At 43.5% G+C, this 21359-nt stretch overlaps 1 protein-coding gene across 2 annotated transcripts in view; it reads right to left on the bottom strand.

Annotated features, from left to right (window-relative positions):
* LOC136849338 (ubiquitin-protein ligase E3B) overlaps positions 1-21359 on the bottom strand; it is a 961194-nt gene that overhangs the window by 846858 nt on the left and 92977 nt on the right. For both annotated transcript variants that reach the window (XM_067122700.1, XM_067122699.1), the window contains exon 4: positions 3717-3819. In XM_067122700.1, the coding sequence (XP_066978801.1) occupies positions 3717-3819 (103 nt within the window). The remainder of the gene's footprint in view (positions 1-3716; positions 3820-21359) is intronic.

Below are 21359 nucleotides of genomic sequence, written 5' to 3'. Positions count from 1 at the left end.
TTCATTACCATTATTTTAATCTTAAATACTGTACCGCTCTAATAGCCTATTTGGCTTTTGCAAATGGATACTATGTGTGTAACACCTGGTTTAGCATAGGGCTATAGTTCACACATAGCCTACACATTTTTAACTCATGAATGGCAATACAATATGGTAACAACTGATAAGGAAGTCTGTATAACAATACATTAATGGTCATAAAGCCATGGTAGGCCGTGGGTAAACACAGGTAGGGTACCTGCCTACGGAACTGTCATTTACTAAAGAAATAAAAAGAAAGGGGGTTGTATTTTTTCAAAGTGTATTTATGCAGTATATTTTGTTACATATATTGAGAAAAAAGGTATATAATTGCCTTTTGCGTAAGTTTTCAGTTTAAAGTGAGATGGTTCTTGTTTATGAGCATACTGAGTGTTTACAGTTATAGCATGGGTACAGAGTTTCCCTTGAACACCCTAGATTTTTTACTTGCCATTATTCGGATTTCACCATTATCTGTTGCACCCTTGGCTCTATTAATCCGGATAATTGAAGGATTACAGTATGCCATATGATCTCATGTATCATGCAACCCTTAAAATTTCCCCCCCGAATATGATTTCATCGTATACATATCTCACGTATCATGCAAGCTGCATTTTCGGTAGCCCAGGTGATCCCATCTCCCTGCTAAAGAGATGAAAGTAAAAATAAAAATTGTCTTTACTTATTGAAAGAATTTCAATTTCAGTAGATTAAACTTTATTAGGTTATGCTCATGCAGCAAATTTAATTTTCAGTACATCATACTGTACTTGGCTCTGCTTACAGAGCACATTTCATTTTCTGTAGACTGTACTGGGCTTAGCTTTTAAACAAGATTATCAAATTTACAGCTTATGTAACAATTCATAACCATCTCTCATAATTAACAACCACTTACCAAAAAACTGACATAAACAACATCGTTTGATGTAAACAAATGAATCAGGAAACAGCTGTTTTGCAATTTTTAGGGGTTTTATTTTAACATAAAGAATGTTAGTTTACCTATGTATACCAGTTTTAGCCCTCTGTGAACGGGTGTCGTCAACTGACAACTATTAACAGCTTTAGGGTTATTTCCTGGTATCGTCCCCTGACAATCAACATTTTGGGCCATACAGTTTGAACAAATTTTGCGGGAAAAATATTCAAATCACTTCAGTGGGTCATAAATGACTTCTGGCAACTCTTACATGGCAACAACTCTAGTAGCTCAGTAGAGGATTGAAGGAAATCAGTTTGCCTTGAGATTTCATGGGGGAATGTACTGCAGCTCCCGATCCCAGGATGTCTTGTACATATTTTACAATAAATATACTCAGAATTTTTTACTGATTTTAATTTTCATCTGTTCCGATATTATGTAAGCTGTAATTATAATTTTACAAAATGAAATAAAAAAAATTATTAAAAAAACCTTTAAAACTTGGTAAAATTAGCATATTTTTACAACTGTCTTATGGAAATATTCACTTTCAACTTCCTGTGGAAGGTACAGAAAAATTTTTTCTTATACCATGCGCATATGCATATCTTCCTCTTACCATGGATGTTTTTTTTTTTTTAATTGGCCAACCTTTAATTTAGCCAAGTCTAGGGCCATGCTTAATATATATTTAGCATGTCCTGTCAGGGTTAAATTATTATTCCAACTCACTCAGAATAAGTAGAGCATTTCAAACCATCAGTGTTATTGTATCGCCTAAACGATTCGAAACATACTGACCTAATCGTAGCCTAAGTCTTATACTACGACACCCAGGTTACTTCATTCTTATGATAATTCAAACTGTGATTATATCAATACATTGTGTTATGTACATGAACTAAACAAACGATATTAACTTACCGTTGGCGCATTCAATGTTCCTAGCTTGAAATACAGTGGTCAGATTGGTGTGAGCACAATCTTTATTTCATGACCCTCAAGAAATTCTCCTTACATTTAGAAATGCATATCTCCTAAAGGAAGTTCTCCCTAAATGTACTTTAAGATGAATAGGAAGACTTAAGTGGATTTGTAGGCACCAACAATTATGGCTGCATTCTTGAGTCCTTATTAGCTCGAAGTGCACTGTATCAAAGCTGTGAAGAAACTGGCTTCACGGCTGTCTTTGACCAACACCAAACCTTCGACTAACCACCGGACAAACAACCGATACCGGTAGTTAAGCTTTATTACACATATACTTACAATTAAACACACGAAACAGCTAAGACAACCTTTTCATTACTAAATACAAACACAACAAAACATATACTTCTTCTACATAATACCCATTTCCACTTTACGTAAATTTAAAGTACAATCTCTCTTGTCAAAGTTTCGACAATTATAGTACAAAAATAAAAATAATTCCCATAATAATTCATTCCTTTTAGCAACTAGAAAATTATTCTCCTAATTCTTTCCCTAGTACAGTATGCTCAATCAGCTGATTTTAAGAATGTAAACATTAGCCTAGCCTATGCAAATGCATATGGTGGACGGCTGATTTTTTTTTATACATATTATGATATAACATCATAATAGTACAGTAGTATACATTAATGGATTCAGAAAGTAAAATATCAGTTTCATTACCATTACCTTAATCTTAAATACAGCTGTAACAGCCTATTTGGCTTATGCAAATGGATACTGAGCACCTGGCCTAGGTCAACAGTACACATAAACATTTTGTATCTTGCATATGGTAATGCAATATGGTAATGAATGATGAGAATGTAGGCTGTGGGTAAAACACAGGTAGGCTACCTACCTACCAAATTGTGTCATTTACAGGAGAGACAAAAAAGGGGTTGGATTTATTTCAAAGTGTATTTATACAGTATATTTTGTTATAAACATGAGGGAAAAAGGTAGAGAATTGTCTTTTGCCTAAGTTTTCAGTGTGATGGTTGTTGATTATAAGCATACTGAGTGTTTCCAGTCATGTGGCATCAACAAGGTCAGGTGAGGAAAGGTGTGGAACACTCCCAGATTTTTTTATCGTCCTTATCCGGATTTTGCCCTCATCTGATGGGCCCATGGCTCTATTAATCCAGATAATCCAGAGATTACTTAAATATAAGCATACTCATTCTTACAAGACCTCAACATGGCAACCTCTCTTTTGACTTCAGCAGAACTAATAATACATTTGCATTTAGGAAATGGTTAACCTAGCTAAGAAAGCATGTGTGAACCAAAGGATTATCCTTAATTTGAAAACGGCAACAAATGTCATTCAGAAAATATCATGCTGCACTTTCATAGAGCACATTAGTGTTACAAAATTTCAAAACCAGCTCAACATGCGATGTTCTTTACTGGACATCTGTTCAAGTGTAATTACTATACACTAAATTACTAGCATTGCTTATTGCTTATATCACAACATTGTTAGAAGTTCATTTTCTCCCAAACAAGGTTGGTGTGTGACATGAAATTGAAGATTTGAGGAAAATCCCTAATAATGAGACAAAGGTAACAAAATCAAGAAAAGGAAAACTATAGTTTACTAAGACTTAGTAAATTATTCTGCAAGTAAGAACATTGTCTCATCCCTCCTTTGATATAAATACTGTACTTGTTAATAAAAAAATCCTCAATTTAAAAAAATATCTAACCTTCACGCAATTACAATACTGTTGGAAGAAAAGATGAGGAACTGCAAAACCAAACATGCTGTATCCACAATACTTACATCTTTCATGTGCTGTATCCACTGAACAGTAAGTTCTTTGTTCATCCCCACAGACACATAACTTAGCTTGACACTATCACTGTCCATGCTTGCTACCAAGTACCTTTCAAAAGAAAATTTCATTCAATAATAATTCAATTCAAATAGAAAAAAACAGAACTGAAAGATTGTTTAAACAATGAAGGCAGAACTGAAATTTTACTAAATGAAGAAAATGACTATGAGCTGGAGGATGTTAACATGACTGAGGAGCCAACAGAAAACATATCTCAACTCTTTCACTTACCAATGACATTCTAGCACATCTGATAAAATTAAACCCTAATCAAGGGCATATCAACCGTCTGGCACAAAAATATAATTAAAAAAAACAGGGTTTGATGTAGGAAAAACCTATTTTTGGTAGTCGCTGTTGAGTCCTCAAGGAGTTACCTTCCATGGTCTACCGGAGTTCTATGGTGACCAAACTAATATCAAGAAGTCTCTTCTAGTTGGTCTTTTTGGCCAGGTATTTGTTGTAATGATAAACATTATAGCACGCGATGGAGTATACACTGGACTCGAAACTGAACCCAGTTTTTCCAACATCAAAAACCCTGCAAGAAAGAGAAGTGACTATTGTGCATGCGCGTCCACCCTTTGTTTACAACCGGGCTGATAAAGACCAGGGAGCCATTACTCTCTGTTGGTTAATGCAGGATAATCTCTTGCCCAAATCCCATGCCTTTTCGTCAGGGAAGTGGGAGGGTTTTGAGGACTCAACAGCAACTACCAAATATAGGTTTTCCTACGTCAAAACCTGTTTTTTGATTGCGTGGTCACTTGTTTCATCCTCAAGGAGCTTTACAGAGAAATTGACAGGTGACGAAAAAGGCTTAAGCTCTCAATTTTTTAATCCCAACACCCCAAAGGAAAAAATATTTTTGGTCCGAGGTCAAGCCACAAATTTCAAGTCCCATTCTTTATTCCAAATACTCTTCAGGTTTTGGTACCAAGGGACAAGAAACAATACACGAACTTATGTTTTAGGATGCAGTTCTACAGCGGCTTACCTAAGCATGATGGGTTTGGTTGCAGTACTGTTGCTCTTCTACCAGCAATAGTTAGCATACTCACCATCAATGAGACCCCTGGTTTTCTGATGTAGCACCTAGGGGTTAGGACTAACCATGCCACCTACTGATACAGTGCAGTTAAATTTGTTCGAGCACGTGGCAATAATTTTTTTTTTTTTTTTTTTTTGTCTCTGATGACCACCCTGTACATTCAGACTTCTTCGAAAGAGACATATCATGTGACCTAGGAAAGGAGTGTGGATATGCCTTTATAATGAGAGACACTACAATCATTCTCAGTCCTTGTAGGGAAAGTGGTTAGTTTGTGCTTGGGTGTAGGAGAATAGGACCCTCTGGGATGTCTGCCGTGACTTCTATGTAAACCTTAAGTGCTTGAACCAGGCATAACGTCTTGTCTGCTAAATTGAGTTTTCTTATAAGAATAGATTTCCTTCTTAAAGGATCCTCATTCTTGGCCAGGAATGATGGGTCAGGGGACAATAATAATTGATGGTCAGCTGTTTGCGTGATGTATCATCCCTGTCTAAGAGAGCCCTGTTCACTAACATGAGCTCCTGATGCTATTGCAATCCAGAAGGTTGCCTTTTGTAGCATGTGCGTTGTGGTTGTATTGGGTCTGCTGAATTGAGGGGCTGATAGAAGTCTAAGTACCTTGTTCAGGAGCAGGCCTTTGTAGAGCAAACGACTGCAGAAGGGAAGTGACAACTTCTATACTGGAGTCAATCCAGAATCCATAAAGCAAGGGTTCCATTAATGCTGCTTTGTATGCCATGATTGTTGTCACCACAAGGCGTTTGTCTTCAAAAAGGTATATAAGAAAATTAAACAGTGTTTCTCTAGAAATCTCAACTGGGCTCTCAGTTTGGATATAATCTAACCGTATCTGCCATACATACTGGCATTGCCGGTTAGATGATGTCCGTAATTTTTGCACTAGGTACCTAGCAATGTTAGGTGAGTAATTTTCACGATAGATATTTTTAAACAAATCCATACATGAAGGTCTCGGCACAGAAAGGAGGATGTTTAAATGACTTTCCCCCCTACTATCTAGGATAGAACAGCAGACGGTAGTGGAATTGATCTTTTCGCCCATTGCTGAAGTAATAGGAACCAATGCCTGTTTGGCCAATTTGGGGCTATTAAGTAAGCTGCTCCTTTGAAGGTGCTTGACTGTCCAGGTTTTGAGACACATTTATTAGGAGTTTGTGATTCTCATATTTGGCGAACAGGTCCACTTCCAGTTGTGGAAGCATGTTGGTTATTGTTTGAAAAGAGTGGTTGTCCAACATCCACTCACTGAGACTGTCATTTTCCTTGATAGAGAGTCTGCTATTACAATGAGACCCCTTTTGAGGTATATTGCAGACAGGTGCCAGTTCCTTGCTTGCGCCATCCGGAAAGGAGGTGAACCTGATCCTGACATCTTGATTCAGGACACTGTAGTCATGTTGTCTCTCTCTTCTGGTGGTCTGAGTTTTTTGAGAGACAAAAAGACAGCCATCAGCTCCAGGAAACTGATATAAGAATTCCTCAGAGTAGCTGACCACCTCCCTGCCACCTGACAATCCTCCCAACCCTGTCAACGAGGCATCTGTGTGTACAGTAATACTTCGCTCTTACACGATTCGAGTTGCGCGAATTCACACACACGCGAACTTTTCACTGGAACCTAACTAATGGCCATACGCGATTTTTTCACAGACACACGAAATTCTCGAGAAACCCTGCAGAAGTGGGTGTTTAATTTTTGAAGTAATTTACAAGTTTTCATGCTTTTATGTGTAAATTTTGTATGAAAAATGCATTTCATTCTTTTATGTGCAAAATCTGTATGAAAAATGCATTTCATGCTTTTATGTGTAAAATCTGTATGAAAAATGCATTTGATGTTTTAATGTGCAAAATCTCTATGAAAAATGCATTTCATGCTTTCATGTGTAAAATCTCTAGGAAAAACGCATTTCATGCTTTCATGTGTACAATCTGTATCGAAAAAAGGATTTTGACAAAGGAAAAATCTATTTCTGGGGAGAGACCTGTGTCACCCGGTGAAATAACCTTTCAGCACTTATTTCTAGGTAAAGCTATTGCTAAATATACCAGAGAAAAGCTAAAAAAAGCTAAGCCGGAGTTACTACCTCAAAAGTAGCTCCATGATATGGAGTCGTATGAGAAAGGGTGAGATTGTCACAATCACAGGCCTCCGCCCTGTAAACATTCCCAATGTCAAAAGTCCCACCGAGTGAGGTGCCGTTACAAACCCCCGCACCACTCGCGGACTGTAAACAAACCGGCGTCACCCACATTCCACATTAGCACCCCACACTGGAATGGTATTTTACCAGGGGGGGAAAGAAGGAATCATGGGGGGGTCACCGGGTGACACAGGTCTCTCCCCAGAAATAGATTTTTCCTTTGTCAAAATCCTTTTTCTCGGTTTTCCACCTGTGTCACCCGGTGAAATAATAACAGAGAAATCAAAATACCATCCTGAAACAAAAGGGAGACTTGTAGAGGAAAGTAATAAAACTAAAATTCCACAAGAGTTTTAATTATCCCAATAGCAAGATGTGGTATTAAGATATAATAATGATATAATAAATATACTTAGTTTTGATATAATATTAAGGGTTCATGAATACAAAATCATATTAGATTAAAGAGTACATAAAAGTGTAAATTTAGGTACTAATCATATACTTAAAACTAAGGTGAGGAAACTATGTCCCACAAGATAATACATGTAACATTTAAATTAAACAAATAGACAGGACAAAACTATGACATGGTCAGGAGAAAGGCTGTGAAGCAGGCCTGACCTGGAGATGACCGAAGGGGAATAAATGAGGCAGGTAGGAGGGAGGAGAGTGACTGAGTACAAAGAAGAATTAAATTGGGGGGGGGACTATGTTCCCTGCCGCCACTGTAGAGAATTTCAGAGCTTCCAGGTAGTGGCGTTTAAAAACTACGGGAGATTTCCACCCCGTGTATTTTGAAAGATCCTCGAAATTCATATAATGAAAATAGTTAGTGGAGGTGGCCACTGCTCTAATGTCATGTACTTTTGGGACTGAATCTGGGTTTGCATGTTTAATGAAATACAGGATCTGTTGCCTAATGGCTTTCACAGAAATGGTTCCTCCCCTTCTTTACAAATAGAGGCCCGGAAGTTATGTGTTGAGGTCCTGTCTGAATAGGCTTTCAGGGTAAAGACTGGGCATAAAGACAGGTCCTGTGGGAGGGGGATGACCTTCCAGGGAGACCACCTATCTCGAGGATCTTCATTTTTAGCTAGGAACTTAGGGTGAGGAGCTAGCAACACTTCACCTGATGGAAGGAAATCAACATGATTGGGTTCTCTAGACAGGGCAGACAGTTCAGAAATTCTAACAACTGAAGCTAAACTAATCAAAAATAAGGTCTTCCTCAATAAGTTAGTGAAAGAGCAATTATGATTATCTATTTCTGAGGCTAACTTAAGAACATCATTTAAGAACCAGGAAACCGAATGTGGGCGGGTTACTGGTCTCAAACGAGCACAGGCTTTAGGGATAGACGAAAAATAAGAGTCTGTTAAGTTAATGTTAAACCCGTGTAAAAATATCTTTTTCAAAGCTGATTTTGCTGTAGTAATGGTACTTGAGGCCAGGCCTTTCTCAAATAATGACCTAAAAAATGAAATAGCTAAATTAGTGGTCATTACAGTAGCTTCAGATTCTTTTAAGAAGAGTGCTAATTTCTTAACTGCTGAGTCATATTGTCTAAGAGTGGATTCCCTTTTATCTGATTCTAGGAACAAAGTGTTAATAGGATCAATATTAGCATCCCTTTGAGCTGCAAACTTCATGAAATCCACAAAGCCAGGACATTCTGAATTCTTGAGGAAGCTGACACAGTCTGAGTTTGTACTATTTGCGTCAGTTTCGGGTTGGGAATTTGCAAACACCGAAGCTTCAGCTCTAGAAGAAGTGGAAACCAGTTGCTCTTTCGGCCAGTTGGGAGCTACTAGGGCTATCTGACCCTTGAATGTCCTGAGCTTGTGAAGGACTTTCAGTAACAGGTTTACTGGAGGGAAGAGGTAGATCCTTTTCCACTTGTTCCAATCTATGGACATTGCATCTGTGGAGTGAGCTAGAGGGTCCAGGTTGGGAGCAACATAACAAGGTAGTTTGTGGTTGCATTCTGTTGCAAAGAGATCTACTTGAGACCCGGAACTTGATTGCAAATCCATTTGAATGAAGTTTTGTCCAGGGACCATTCCGACTCCAGCGGAGTTGTCCTAGATAGGAGTCTGCAATGACATTCCGGACCCCTGCAAGGTGGGTAGCAGACAGGTGCCACTGGTGTTTGTTTGCTAGAGAGAATATTGCTATCATAACCTGGTTGATCCGACTCGACTCGGAACCTCCCCTGTTTAAACAGTGCACTACTACTGCGCTGTCCAGGACCAATCTTATATGAATCCGATTGTTCGGACGCAGTTTCTTCAGGGTTAGAAAGACTGCCATGGCTTCCAGAACATTGATATGAAACTGGCAGAACATGGTAGACCAAGTCCCCTGTACCTTCTTGAATTGGGAGTATCCTCCCCACCCGCTTAGGGAAGCGTCGGTGTGAATCACTAGAGATGGCGGAGGAAACTGAAGGGGCACTGACTTCGATAAGCTCTTGACGGTCGTCCAAGGCCGGAGTCTCTTCTTCAACATCGGTGGAATCAGAGATACTTTGTCTCTGAGCCTGACACTGGCTCGACTCCGCCATACCCTGTTTATTTCTTTCAGTTTGGATTTCAAAAGAAGATCCGTTACTGAAGCAAACTGAAGAGAACCTAAGACTCTTTCTTGGGTATGACGGGAAGCTTTCTTGTTCTTGAGAAACTGTCTGGTTGCTTTTGCCATTTCTCTCCGTTTGGCCGGCGGAAGAGATAGTCTGTGTGCACACAGGTCCCATTGGATTCCTAACCATTGAAAGCGACTCTCCGGCACTAGGCGGGATTTCTCCTTGTTTATCTGAAAGCCCAGTGATTCCAGAAAGCCGATTACTATGGCTGTTGCTTTCCGCATTCGTTGACGCTAGATGCCCAAACAATCCAATCGTCTAGGTATGCGGCTAGCATGATCCCCTGAGACCGGAGTTGCTGAACTACCGTATCTGCCAGTTTGGTGAAGATTCTGGGAGCTATATTAAGACCGAATGGCATGACCCTGAATGAGTATGCCTGATTTCCTAGTCTGAACCCCAGATAAGGAGAGAACCTTCTCGCAATCGGGACGTGATAATAGGCGTCTGAAAGATCTATAGAGGTGGTTACGGCTCCACGGGGCAGTAGGGTCCAAACCTGCGAGATTGTAAGCATTCAAACTTGTCACATTGAATGTAATTTATTTAGACGAGACAAATCTAGAATTACTCTTCGCTGACTGGAACCTTTCTTTGGAACACTGAACAGTCTGCCCTGAAATTTCAGATGTCTCGCTTTCTTTATTGCCCTCTTTAATAACAGATCTTTCACAAAGTCCTTCAGAGCCTTGGAGGGTGATTGATGGAACCTGACTGGGGGGGGAGGACTTCTGTCCCAACTCTAGCCCAGTCCCTTGGAGACTATGCTCTGGGCCCAGGGACTGAAGCTCCACTGGTCCCGAAAATGGTATAACCTCCCGCCTACCTGAGATATCTCACTGTGCGGGAGAGGGCCTGCCTCCTCTGGATCCTCTGCCTCCCCTTCCTCTGGAGGAGGAGCGGGATGTTCCCCTACCTCGGAAGTACCCCCTAGCTCTCGTTCCCTTTGCATTTTGGATAGACCGAAATGCCCCCTGGCTTTCATAAGAAGCGTTGTAAGCTGGGGAGGAGATGTATGAAGGGGCAGCGAGAGGTTGATGGGCTGGTTGGACCAGCACATACTGAGGTTGAGGTTGAGGTTGAGGTTGGGAGGTTGAAGGATGACCAGGGACAGGGACCTGGACAGCCTGCAATACAGTCTGAGTCGGGAGCTGTTTGAACTTTTTGAACTTTTTACCTGGCTTGGGATGAGTTCCGGCGGGCTCAGACTGCTTCCTCTTAGAATATAAACCCCAACGGGAGCGGAGACTCTGGTTGGCCCTAGTTGCCTCGGCTAAGACTGCATCAACCTCTTCCTGGGGGAAGAGGTTAGCTCCCCAGATGGAGCTTTTATGAGCCTGTTAGGCTCATGACGGATGGAAGCTGCCGAAAAGATGTGTTTCGGCAGTTCAACCGGCCTTGACGAAGTCATACAGGTCCTGTTGAAAACTCCCAAGAGAGATTTCGTCAGTGCCTGAATAGCGCATCTTCACTATATACAACTGACGCTACGTTGCCTCTGCCAAAGTCAGAGAGTTTAAGGACCTACTGAGTCTGTCCTTAGACTCAGCTTCAGCCTTCAGGAGCGACTCCGGGATTCTAGGGAGTTGCTCGCTGAAGAGGTTAGAGGCGCAGTCAGGGTCCAGCCGAGTAACCGTGAAGGTATCCGGAGCTCCTGCCCAATACTGAGAATCTCCGGGTAAGACAAGAGAGGTGGGATCTGTCTCCCGGAGATGAGGAACTGGTTTACCCTCTACACAAGCTTGGTTGGTGAGGGAGGCCACTTTAGAGGTGCACAGGGTGGGGAGAACTTCTCCCAGAGAGAACATTGTGAAGGCACCTTTTGCCGGAGTGAGTTTAGTGTTCTCCGCCTGCCACTCCGACAAAGTCCGTAGTAGGGCCGACTGGGCCTGGTCCCTCGGGAAGATGACAGTTTCCTTGGGGACCTTATCGGACTGAACCCATGCCTCCTCAGTGAGCCTGGCATAACCTGCGTGAAAGGTGATTTCAGGTTGGGAGGGAAGAATTCCAATTCCTCCAGCCTGCGAGTGCCTAGGCTCGATAGTGAGGGTACCCTCATGCTGGGGGCAAAGAGGGTCAGGCGCCAGGGGTTTCCTTTATCAAAAGGAGGTAGGCTGGAAGTGTCCGGGACGGAGAAGGGTTTGTTGGCCGCTCCGCCACTCATGAACCCGGAGATTAGAGTCCTTTGCGACTTAACCTCCTCTGACAACGAGAGCACTGAAGCGTTTGATGAAGACAGCTGACTTGAGAGTTGTGACAGCTTGTCGTCAACCCTTTTGTCAAACTGCTTCATAAGAAGCTCTGCAAACGCTTCCGCATCAAAGGAAGGAGGGGTGGGAGCCTCCTTACTCTGTTTAGCTCGTGCTCCCTTCCCAGAAGTAGAGGCCTTGCTCGTAGATGGCACAGGGCTAGGGGCCGTGAAATCTTTTGAGGGAACCTCGGAGCGGACTTTCTGGGATTTTACGGTCTTTTTCTTTACAGTTTTGACCTTAGGGACGGTAGACCTTGCACCGTCCATAAGGCAAGAGGATTTCACAAATCCTCGGAAGGAAGAAGCAGTAGAAGAAGGAGAACTAAAAAGGTCACCTGCCTCACTCACCCCCTTACCTGTCTGCAAGTCCAGGTCCACATTCATTGGCTCAAGGTCAAGGTTAATGGCCACAACATCCTCGGCGACAACTCCGCATGCGGCGACTTCTTCCTGGGAGGGCTGCGTCATCTCCCGGATCCCAGCGATCAAGGGGGTGGCTACCTCGTCCGCAACCGAAGCCGAGATCCAGGCGCCGGGGAAGAGAACGTTGCAGACATCCTTAGACAGGATGTAGGGCTTCCCTGCCCCGATGTTCCTCCCGAAGCCGCTGACCCAGGTCTTAAGGGTCGCCAACGAAGAGTCCCGAGAGCTGCGGTCAATCTGGAAGGGGGGAGAAAGTCAGGTGACTGAGCCTCCTAAAGGGAGAATATGTTATAATTATCCATAAAAGACAAAACTGAGGGTGAACGTGAATCGGAAGTGGAAAACTAACTTACCGACTCATCCAGAACCTGTTCATAGAGGGCGTAGCACACCTCACAACCATCAGGGTGCCAGACAGTCAGGTCCCCCACGTGGACTGCACAACCGGAGTGGGACCTGCACACTTCATGCCCGCTGGCTTGATTCAGCACACCGGTGCACCCCTGCTCCTGACAACGCACCATCTGTAAGATGACCGGTAAATGAGTATGCTAATAGGGCTTCCGGAGTAGAATGCCGGAGCAGTGTCTTAGTATAATAGTTATCCAAGTAGGTCCCGCCGGAGTTAACCGGGAGAATAAGGGGCTTACTGGAACGGACAAGATTAACTACCTAGAGGGACCACCGGAGTTAATCCGGAGCGACGGGGAAGGTCCCAAAAGGACAGTTAATCTACAAAATAATAAATAATAAATATATATATATATATATATATATATATATATATATAAAAAACAATATCCAGATAGGTCCCGCCGGAGTGAACCAGGAGGTTAAGGGGCCTACTGGAACATGCAAGATAACCTAAAGGGACCGCCGGAGTTAATCCGGAGAGACGGAAAGGTCCCAAAAGGGTGGTGTATAAACATAACATAATATATAATATATATATAAAATGAATAAACATATATGCAACTAGGGAAAGGTCAACTATAAAAGTGGATATTTCTGCTTGGAGCCAGGGGGAGTCCTGTACTTCAATACAGTGACAGCGGAGGAGGTGTAGTGAGCACCGTCCGACCAAACACCATACCCACCAGAGTGGAAGGCGACAAGACCATCCGACCACCTAGCAGAGAAAACACAAAGATAGCTAGTCGGCAGAGAATAGATACTGGGAACTATAGGTGTTCTAAGTGAAAATAACGAATATAAATGTCATAGCGTGTGAATGACGGAAGACAATCAGGTGGGAAACACTAACTGGCAACCTGAACACAAATTCTCTCCACCCGAGATATTGTTCTAGGAACGACACTGGTAGGGAAAAATCGAACTGACACTAGGAGGGGGGATGGTATAGGTCATGAGTGAAGGATCCAGGGTAGCGACCAGGGGGTGGGTAAGCACACTCCGGGCGCCATGAGATCCATCCTTCTCCCTGCGATCGGACGAACATGTACGAACGATACTGAGAGAGAAGATGGCGGGAACACTCAAGGCCAAAAGCAAAGAAAGGAATGGGAAACAGGAGTGTGGTAGCACCCCCGGTCCCCAACCGTGGTCTCGAAGGGTGTGACCGGGTAAGGTCGGGACCGTAACAAGAGAACAGACCAATCAATGCAGAGGAAGGAGATATAAGGCTATGGCGAAAGGAACAGGATAAAACTCTCGGGCCTTGGTAAGTTACATATTATATGAAAGCGAACCAAGGGTGGGAGAGGGTGAGGTGGGGAGGAAGGAGTAATGGGGTAGGAGAGGGGTAAACATGAAGATGGAGAATAACTAAGATGTGGTTCGGATGAAGGTAGGCTACGCGAGAAACCCTCGCTATTCCAGCTTAACCTTTTTAGGACTGTAGAGTCTAAACGGAAAGGCCAAACAGGGAGAGGGAGAAGCGCAAGCCCAACTCACTAACCAAAATTGCCACACAAAGGGAGCTCCAACTATGAACCCTCCTACACACCAAACCTTCTCCCTAGCAAGGAAGAGATCGCCAAAGCAACAACCTAGGCTAACTTAACACAGCCAGTGGCTGAGGGAGGAAGCCCAGGGGAAGGTATCTACTCCACTAGCCTAAAGTTAACCTATCCTAGGCAAAACTAATAATGATCTAACTAATCATAAGAACATATGTAGAAGGGAAGACCAAGCCCAACGCGATATGAGCGCGGAGGGAAAATGGCCGACCTTCCAGATATAAAACTACAGGATATAATCCGCAAATATCAAAGATATCCGTGCGCTAGGCTTAAAATAGGCTAGATAAGCATAATTGTACCGTCTCAAATAAAATATCCAAGCACTGGAGGAAGTGAAGGTCCAAAATATAACACGTATAATAAGGATAAATAGCGGATAGGCCCGAGGGGAAAAACTCGTAGCCTAAACGACAAGGACCAAAACTTCTCCAGAGAAGGATAAAACAATAATATAAAAAACCCAATTGAATATATATAATAAGCAAAAGGGTACAACAAAAAAGAAAAGGAAGGGGAACGCCCGACATAATTCCCATTGACCGACTGAAGGTCACATGGGGTCGGGAGAAGGGGATGAGACGGGCATATAAATCCCTCTAATTATTAAATTGGAGGGAAATGAGGGGCCTCAACCGCCTAAAATAAAATACAGAGATGGTACTCAACTTAGGTGAAGAATCCAAGGAGGATGCCATAGTGATAAAAATCGAATAAAGCGCACACACGAACAGTACAACAACAGCGGAACGCGTGCTAAAATCGTGGAATGTGGGTGACGCCGGTTTGTTTACAGTCCGCGAGTGGTGCGGGGTTTGTAACGGCACCTCACTCGGTGGGACTTTTGACATTGGGAATGTTTACAGGGCGGAGGCCTGTGATTGTGACAATCTCACCCTTTCTCATACACGACTCCATATCATGGAGCTTGCGCACCGAGGTAGTAACTCCGGCTTAGCTTTTTAGCTTTTCTCTGGTATATTTAGCAATAGCTTTACCTAGAAATAAGTGCTGAAAGGTTATTTCACCGGGTGACACAGGTCGGAAACCCAGAAATGTATTATTTTTATTTTTGTACATGCATAAATATGATGCAAAGGTAATTTCAGCACATTCACTTAAGTGTACTTTTACAAGATGTGATACCCATTTGCAAAGTTACTGCACTTTTCAAAGATGATACCCCTGCAGAAAAATGACATTTTTATTCTAAAATAATGTTTAACACATACTTACCTGTTAGTTACATATAGCTTTAGTCTTGACGTCACGGCAAAATTTCAAAACGTGCGGCAGCGCCAGTCAGAATATCGGGTGATCGCCCTTACCCGCCCTCTGTCAGGGTACCAGGAACCATTCCAACATGCTTCAGAATAATTTGTCTACCTGTCCCCGTGGGGAGGAGGGTGGGCTTTTGTATATGTAACTAACAGGTAAGTATGTGTTAAACATTATTTTAGAATAAAAATGTCATTTTAACACATACAACTTACCTGTTAGTTACATATAGCTGATTGACACCTTTAGGAGGTGGGGCAATGACAGCTAAAAAGAGTTGTTGGAAACATTAAGGTTATTAATGTAGAAAATTCCTAGTTCCTTACCTGCTAAGGTAGCTGATTTCACAGTTACTGCCTCAGTAACCTGCTATCCTTTAGAGCAACCGCTGTATAATGACCTGGTTGCAGATTGCTTGCTGGGTATCAGTCACCTAGGACATGGCCGTGACAATACCACAAGTATGCCCCTGCTCAGGCGCAGCACAAACATAATGAATTACAAAGGGGTCACCCAACACCAAAGAAAATAGCATAACCATAAAAACCAAAACCAACTGTACTAAAACTATCCAACACTTACCCTCACAGACAACCATAAAAACCTTCACACTCCAAAAAACAAGTAAGTAAAATAGGTTAATCCTCCTTTTTCCCTTTACCCATTACCGTGCCAGATACAACAAAGGGCCCTAACGTGCTGCACTCATCAAACACTGTCTGCACTTGCGAGAGATAATGCAAAGCAAATACAGACTTACATCTCCAGTAAGGTTGCTTGCACAATATCTTGAAGGGAGAGGTTCCTTTTATAAGCGAGAGAAGTAGAGATAGCCCTCACTTCGTGAGCCTTCACTTTACACATTTTCAAATCATTCTCTGAAATATTGGAGTGAGCTTCAGAAATCAGATCTCTAATAAAAAAAGGACATGGCATTCTTGGACATCGGTCTAAGAGGGTTCCTGACTGAACACCATAAGGAACCGAAGGACCTCTAATATCTTTAGTCCTTTGCAAATAATATTTCAAGGCTCTGACTGGGCAGAGGAACCTCTCCTGCTCCTTACCTACCAATTCCGACAGGCTCGAATCTCAAAACTAGCGGGCCACGGGTGCGAAAGGGTCTCGTTCTTGGCCATAAAAAACAGTTTAAAAGAACAAATTGCTTTTAAAGCAGAGAATCCTACTCTCTTATCCAAGGCGTGGATCTCACTGATTCTCTTAGCTGTAGCTAACAAAACTAAAAGAGGGTTTTCCTCGTAAGATCTCTTAAAGAAGAAGAATCCATACGTTTAAATTTCTCAGACATAAGCCACTTCAGGACTACATCAAGATTCCACGAAACAACTTTAGCATCTGACCTCTTAGAAATAACCGAAGGATTTAATAAGGTCCATTATGTCTTGGTTATTAGAGATATCAAACCTCTGTGACGAAAAACAGTAGCCAGCATGCTCACGATAACCTTTAAGTGTGGATACGGAAAGGTTCTTATTCCCGAGGAACAAAAGAAAATCCGCAATCTCGTCACGAGGTTCTGGAAGAGGAAATGTCATGATCTTTGCACCATGAACGAAACATATTCCACTTGGACTCATAGACCTTGATCGAAGATGGTCTTCTGGCTCTAGCGATGGATTGAGCCGCTTTCTTGAAAATCCTTTGCTTCTGAGTAGACGTTCGATAGTCTGAAAGCAGTTAGCCGCAGACTTGACAGGTTTTAAAGAAATCTCCTGAAGTAGGGCTGTCTGAGTAAATCTACTCTGTTTGGAAGGCTCCTCAGGAAGTCGATCAAGAGATCCATGAGAACTGGGAACCAATCCCTGGAAGGCCAGAAGGGGGCTATCAACGTCATTCTGGTGTTGGAGTGGTGCTGAAATTTCCTCAACACCGCACCTATCATCTTGAACGGCGGGAAGGCGTAAAGATCCAGACCCGACCAATTCAGTAGCATTGCGTCCGTCTGGGAAGCTGCTTGGTCGGGACAGGAGAACAGAAGATTGGGAGCCTGTTCGACTTGTTCGTCGCGAACAGGTCTACCAGAGGTTGACCCCAAAGCCTCCACAGTGACTTGCACACTTCTTGTGCAAAATCCACTCTGTGGACAGAACCTGATGCTTCCTGCTCAAAGAGTCCGCTCTCACGTTGAGGGCTCCTTGAATGAATCTCGTTAGGAGCAGAATCTTGTGCTTCTCTGCCCAAAAGGAGGTCTCTTGCTACCTCGCAGAGGGGTAAGAATGAGTGCCCCCTGTTTTTTGATGTAAGACAACGCTGTGGTGCTGTCTGAATGAACCAGAACTGTTTGTCCCTGTGCGAATGGTAGGAAGTGCACGAGACTCAGGTGGATTGCTTTCAACTCCTTCTTGTTGATGTGCCATTCTTTTCTGTCGCATTCCACAAACCTGATATTTCTTTTACACCCATTGTCGCTCCCCATCCTACTTCTGACGAGTCTGCAAACAGTTAAAACTAGTTCGGGTTCACGGAAATAGAGAGACCTTTCTCTAATTTTCTTTGATCTAACCACCACCTTATGTTTTCCTGTTCCATTGCTCCCTGAGGTAGAATTGAAGGGGCCTCATGTGAAGTCTCCCCAGGGAGACAAACTTTTCTATTGACGCCAGAGTTCCCAGGAGGCTCATCCAAGCCTTTGCGAACAGGTATCCATATCCAGAAAGTTCTGGACTTTTTAGAGACAGTCCGAGATTCTTTGATCTGACGGAAAAGCCAGAAAAGGAACTGTCTCCAGTCTCACTCCTAAATAGATCCTGGATTGTGAGGGGAGATAGGTGAGACTTCTTCCAATTGATTAGAAGTCTAGCTTCTGTGTCAAGTCGAGAGTTACTTTTAAATCCTCCAAGCACTGAGACTGAGACTGGGAGCAGAAGGTATAATCGTCTAGATAGAGAGATCTTTATTCCTCTGAGATGAAGAGCTTTGGCAACAGTGGACATAACTCTTGTGAATACTTGAGGGGGCTGTGGACAGACCGAAGCACAGAGTCCTGAACTGATAAGTCCTCTCCTGGAAAACGAAGCGAAGAAACTTCCTGGACGCGGGATGGATCGGAATGTGAAAGTAAGCGTCCTGCAGATCTATTGAGACCATCCAATCCCGGACGAAGAGAATTGAGGACGGATTACGTCGTCTCCATCGAAAACTGGTTTTCTCCACGAAAAGCTTGAGAGAACTTACGTCCAGGACTGGTCTCCAGCCGCCTGAGGCCTTTGGAACAAGAAAAAGCGGTTGTAAAAGCCTGGAGAGTTGACTTCTTCCACGATCTCTATCGCTCCTTTTAAAAGCATGGAGTCTACTTCCGCACTCAGAACCGAGCATTTTCTAAGTTGCTGGAGTATGCTGTCAAAGCTAAAGGTTCTGTTGCAAAGAGGGGCCTCTTGAGGAAGGGGATAGAATATCCTTCCTTTAGCACGGATGTGGTCCACTGGTCCGCTCCGATCTCCTCCCAAATTTGCCAGAACTGCTGAAGTCTGGCTCCTACTAGTGCATGGAGGACATACAGATCACTTTTTAACTGAGGTTTGATTGCCTTGGAGACAAATCTTGCTTTGCCCCTGAAACGAGATCCTGTACGGTTGAAGGGCCTGCCACGAAAGGGCCTATCTTGACTAACTTGAGTACGAGTTTGCTCTGGCAGAGAAGGTTGAGGAGCTTTTGGTTTCACGAGTGGATTGCGCCAAAAGGTCCTGTGTGGACTTCTGAGTAAGGAATTCGAACTTCGGCCACAAGTTCTTGAGAGAAAAGGTACTTCTTATCCAGAGGTGCGAAAAGAAGAGCCGATCTTTGAGTCCTAGAAACTCCACGAGCGACAAAAGAGCACCAAAGTTGTCGCTTCTTAAGAACTCCTAACGTGAAGATGGAGGCTAACTCAGACGCACCGTCACGAATCCTTTATCTAAGCAGGACATAACAGAAGAGAAATTGAAATGTGCATTATAGAAAGACCAAAAGACTTTACCTTCCTACCCAAAGCGCCAATAGTCCAGTCCATAAAACTGATGACTTCCAAAACTTGGAAAACGTTCTTCAAAAGGTGGTCCAACTGTGAAGGAGAGAAGAAAATCCGAACTGAGTTCATCGCAGAACGACAAGTAGAATCAACGAGACTGGAGAAGTCTCCCTGAGAGGAGGCAGAAGCTCCCAGAGAGAAAACTTCCCCAGTGTCGTAGCAAGCCTTCGTCTTAGTAGAAAGCTTGGAAGGAGGGAAGCAGAAAGTAGTTTTCCCCTGATCACGTTTGTCTTCCAACCAGGAGTTCATTTTCTTCAATGCCTTCTTGGCTGAAATAGAAAGTACTAACTTCATAAAGGAAGAGGTAGAAGGCTTGAGTCTCTTGCGTACTGAGAGAGCGGGAAGCGGTGCCGCAGGTGCAAAATCCTCAGGAAAATTATCAATAAAGAAGCGAAGAAGCTTCTTATAATCCAGCGAGAGAGTCTGCTTCGTCTTCAGGAAACTCTTCCACAACTTCTTCCTCTGACGAAATAGGAGAAAGACCTTCCGCTTGCACATACACATCTTGTGAAGGAGGGTAGGAGCCTGAATAAGAGCTTGAGGAGGAGCCTGAGCCTGAGTAGGCACCACAAGAGGAGCCTGAACTGGCGCCACAAGAGGAGCCTGAACTGGCGCCACAAAAGGAGCCTGGGATGGCGCCTCACCTGGCGCTACCTGAGGCGCTTGAACCTGAGAGAGCGCTAAATCTTGAGGGCGCCTGAGCCTGACTAGGCGTGAGCCTGATCCTGAGCCTGAACAAAAGGAGGATCAAGAGACACAGATCAAGGAGGAGCTTTCATACTGGGCGCTCCGAGAGCTCGAGACAGAAGGAGGAGGCATCAAATACGCTTCAGAAGGCTTTGCTGGAGAAGAACCAGGCCTTCGAGCCAAAGAATGCTTCCAAGTTTCTTGTGCATCACTCGAAGAAAGTCATGAGTAGACGAGGATCCAACTGGGGAACGATGATCAGCAGAGCCAGGATCGTGATGAGGAAGAGGCGCAGAGAAGCCACAATAGGTTTACGTGAAACCAAAGGAGAAACACCGGGAACGCTGGGCAATACCGAATGGGAAGTCTTATACCTCTTACGCACATGAGCCTTGCGCCTGGGAGAAGACTCTTCTGACGCGACGAAAATCTCTCCGGACTCTCCCAAAAACTACAGGAAGGCTCTGATAAGCGAAAACACTTCTTCTTCTGAACCGCTGAAGGCGAAAGATTCCTGGACCTCTTCAATGGGCTAGACTGGTCGGAAATCTCAGCCTCTGCAGTGCTAATCACTGGAGCTTGAAGAAAGACACTTCCTTGAGTCGCCTTTCCAATGGCGCTCCAAACAGCCTGGGAAACAACAGGACTGTTCGAGGGGGCGGCTGCTCGTGAGCAGACCCCACTCGCCTCCCTTGGACTTTCAGCATGTCTTCTCCCAGGAGCAGGGAGCTTGACAGAGGCTTAGGTCTAGGAGAACAGTTAGGCCGAGCAACCACCTCCTCCACCACACTAACACTTTGCACTGCACTTAAATTATTCACAATATTTTGGAAAGAATCCATACGCCCATGAAGGGATTTCACATTAACGCCAATATCCTCCATGGCGCCCACAATGAGTTAAATCTGGCGTCCATCTGGACTTGATACTCAGATCTGATAACGGGTTCAGGGATATCAGAGTCAGGAATAGGAAAATTAGTAGCCACAGGGATATTAATAGAAGTTTCCTGAATAGCTAAGGAGATTCGGTTTCTGAGAGACAGAAGATGAACTTCTAGCTAAAGCTTTCTGGTTCTAT

Source organism: Macrobrachium rosenbergii, chromosome 20 (genome assembly GCF_040412425.1).
Source record: "Macrobrachium rosenbergii isolate ZJJX-2024 chromosome 20, ASM4041242v1, whole genome shotgun sequence".
NCBI lineage: Eukaryota > Metazoa > Arthropoda > Malacostraca > Decapoda > Palaemonidae > Macrobrachium > Macrobrachium rosenbergii.
Note: the sequence above shows the minus strand (reverse complement) of the source record. Positions and strands in the feature narration are given on the sequence as shown.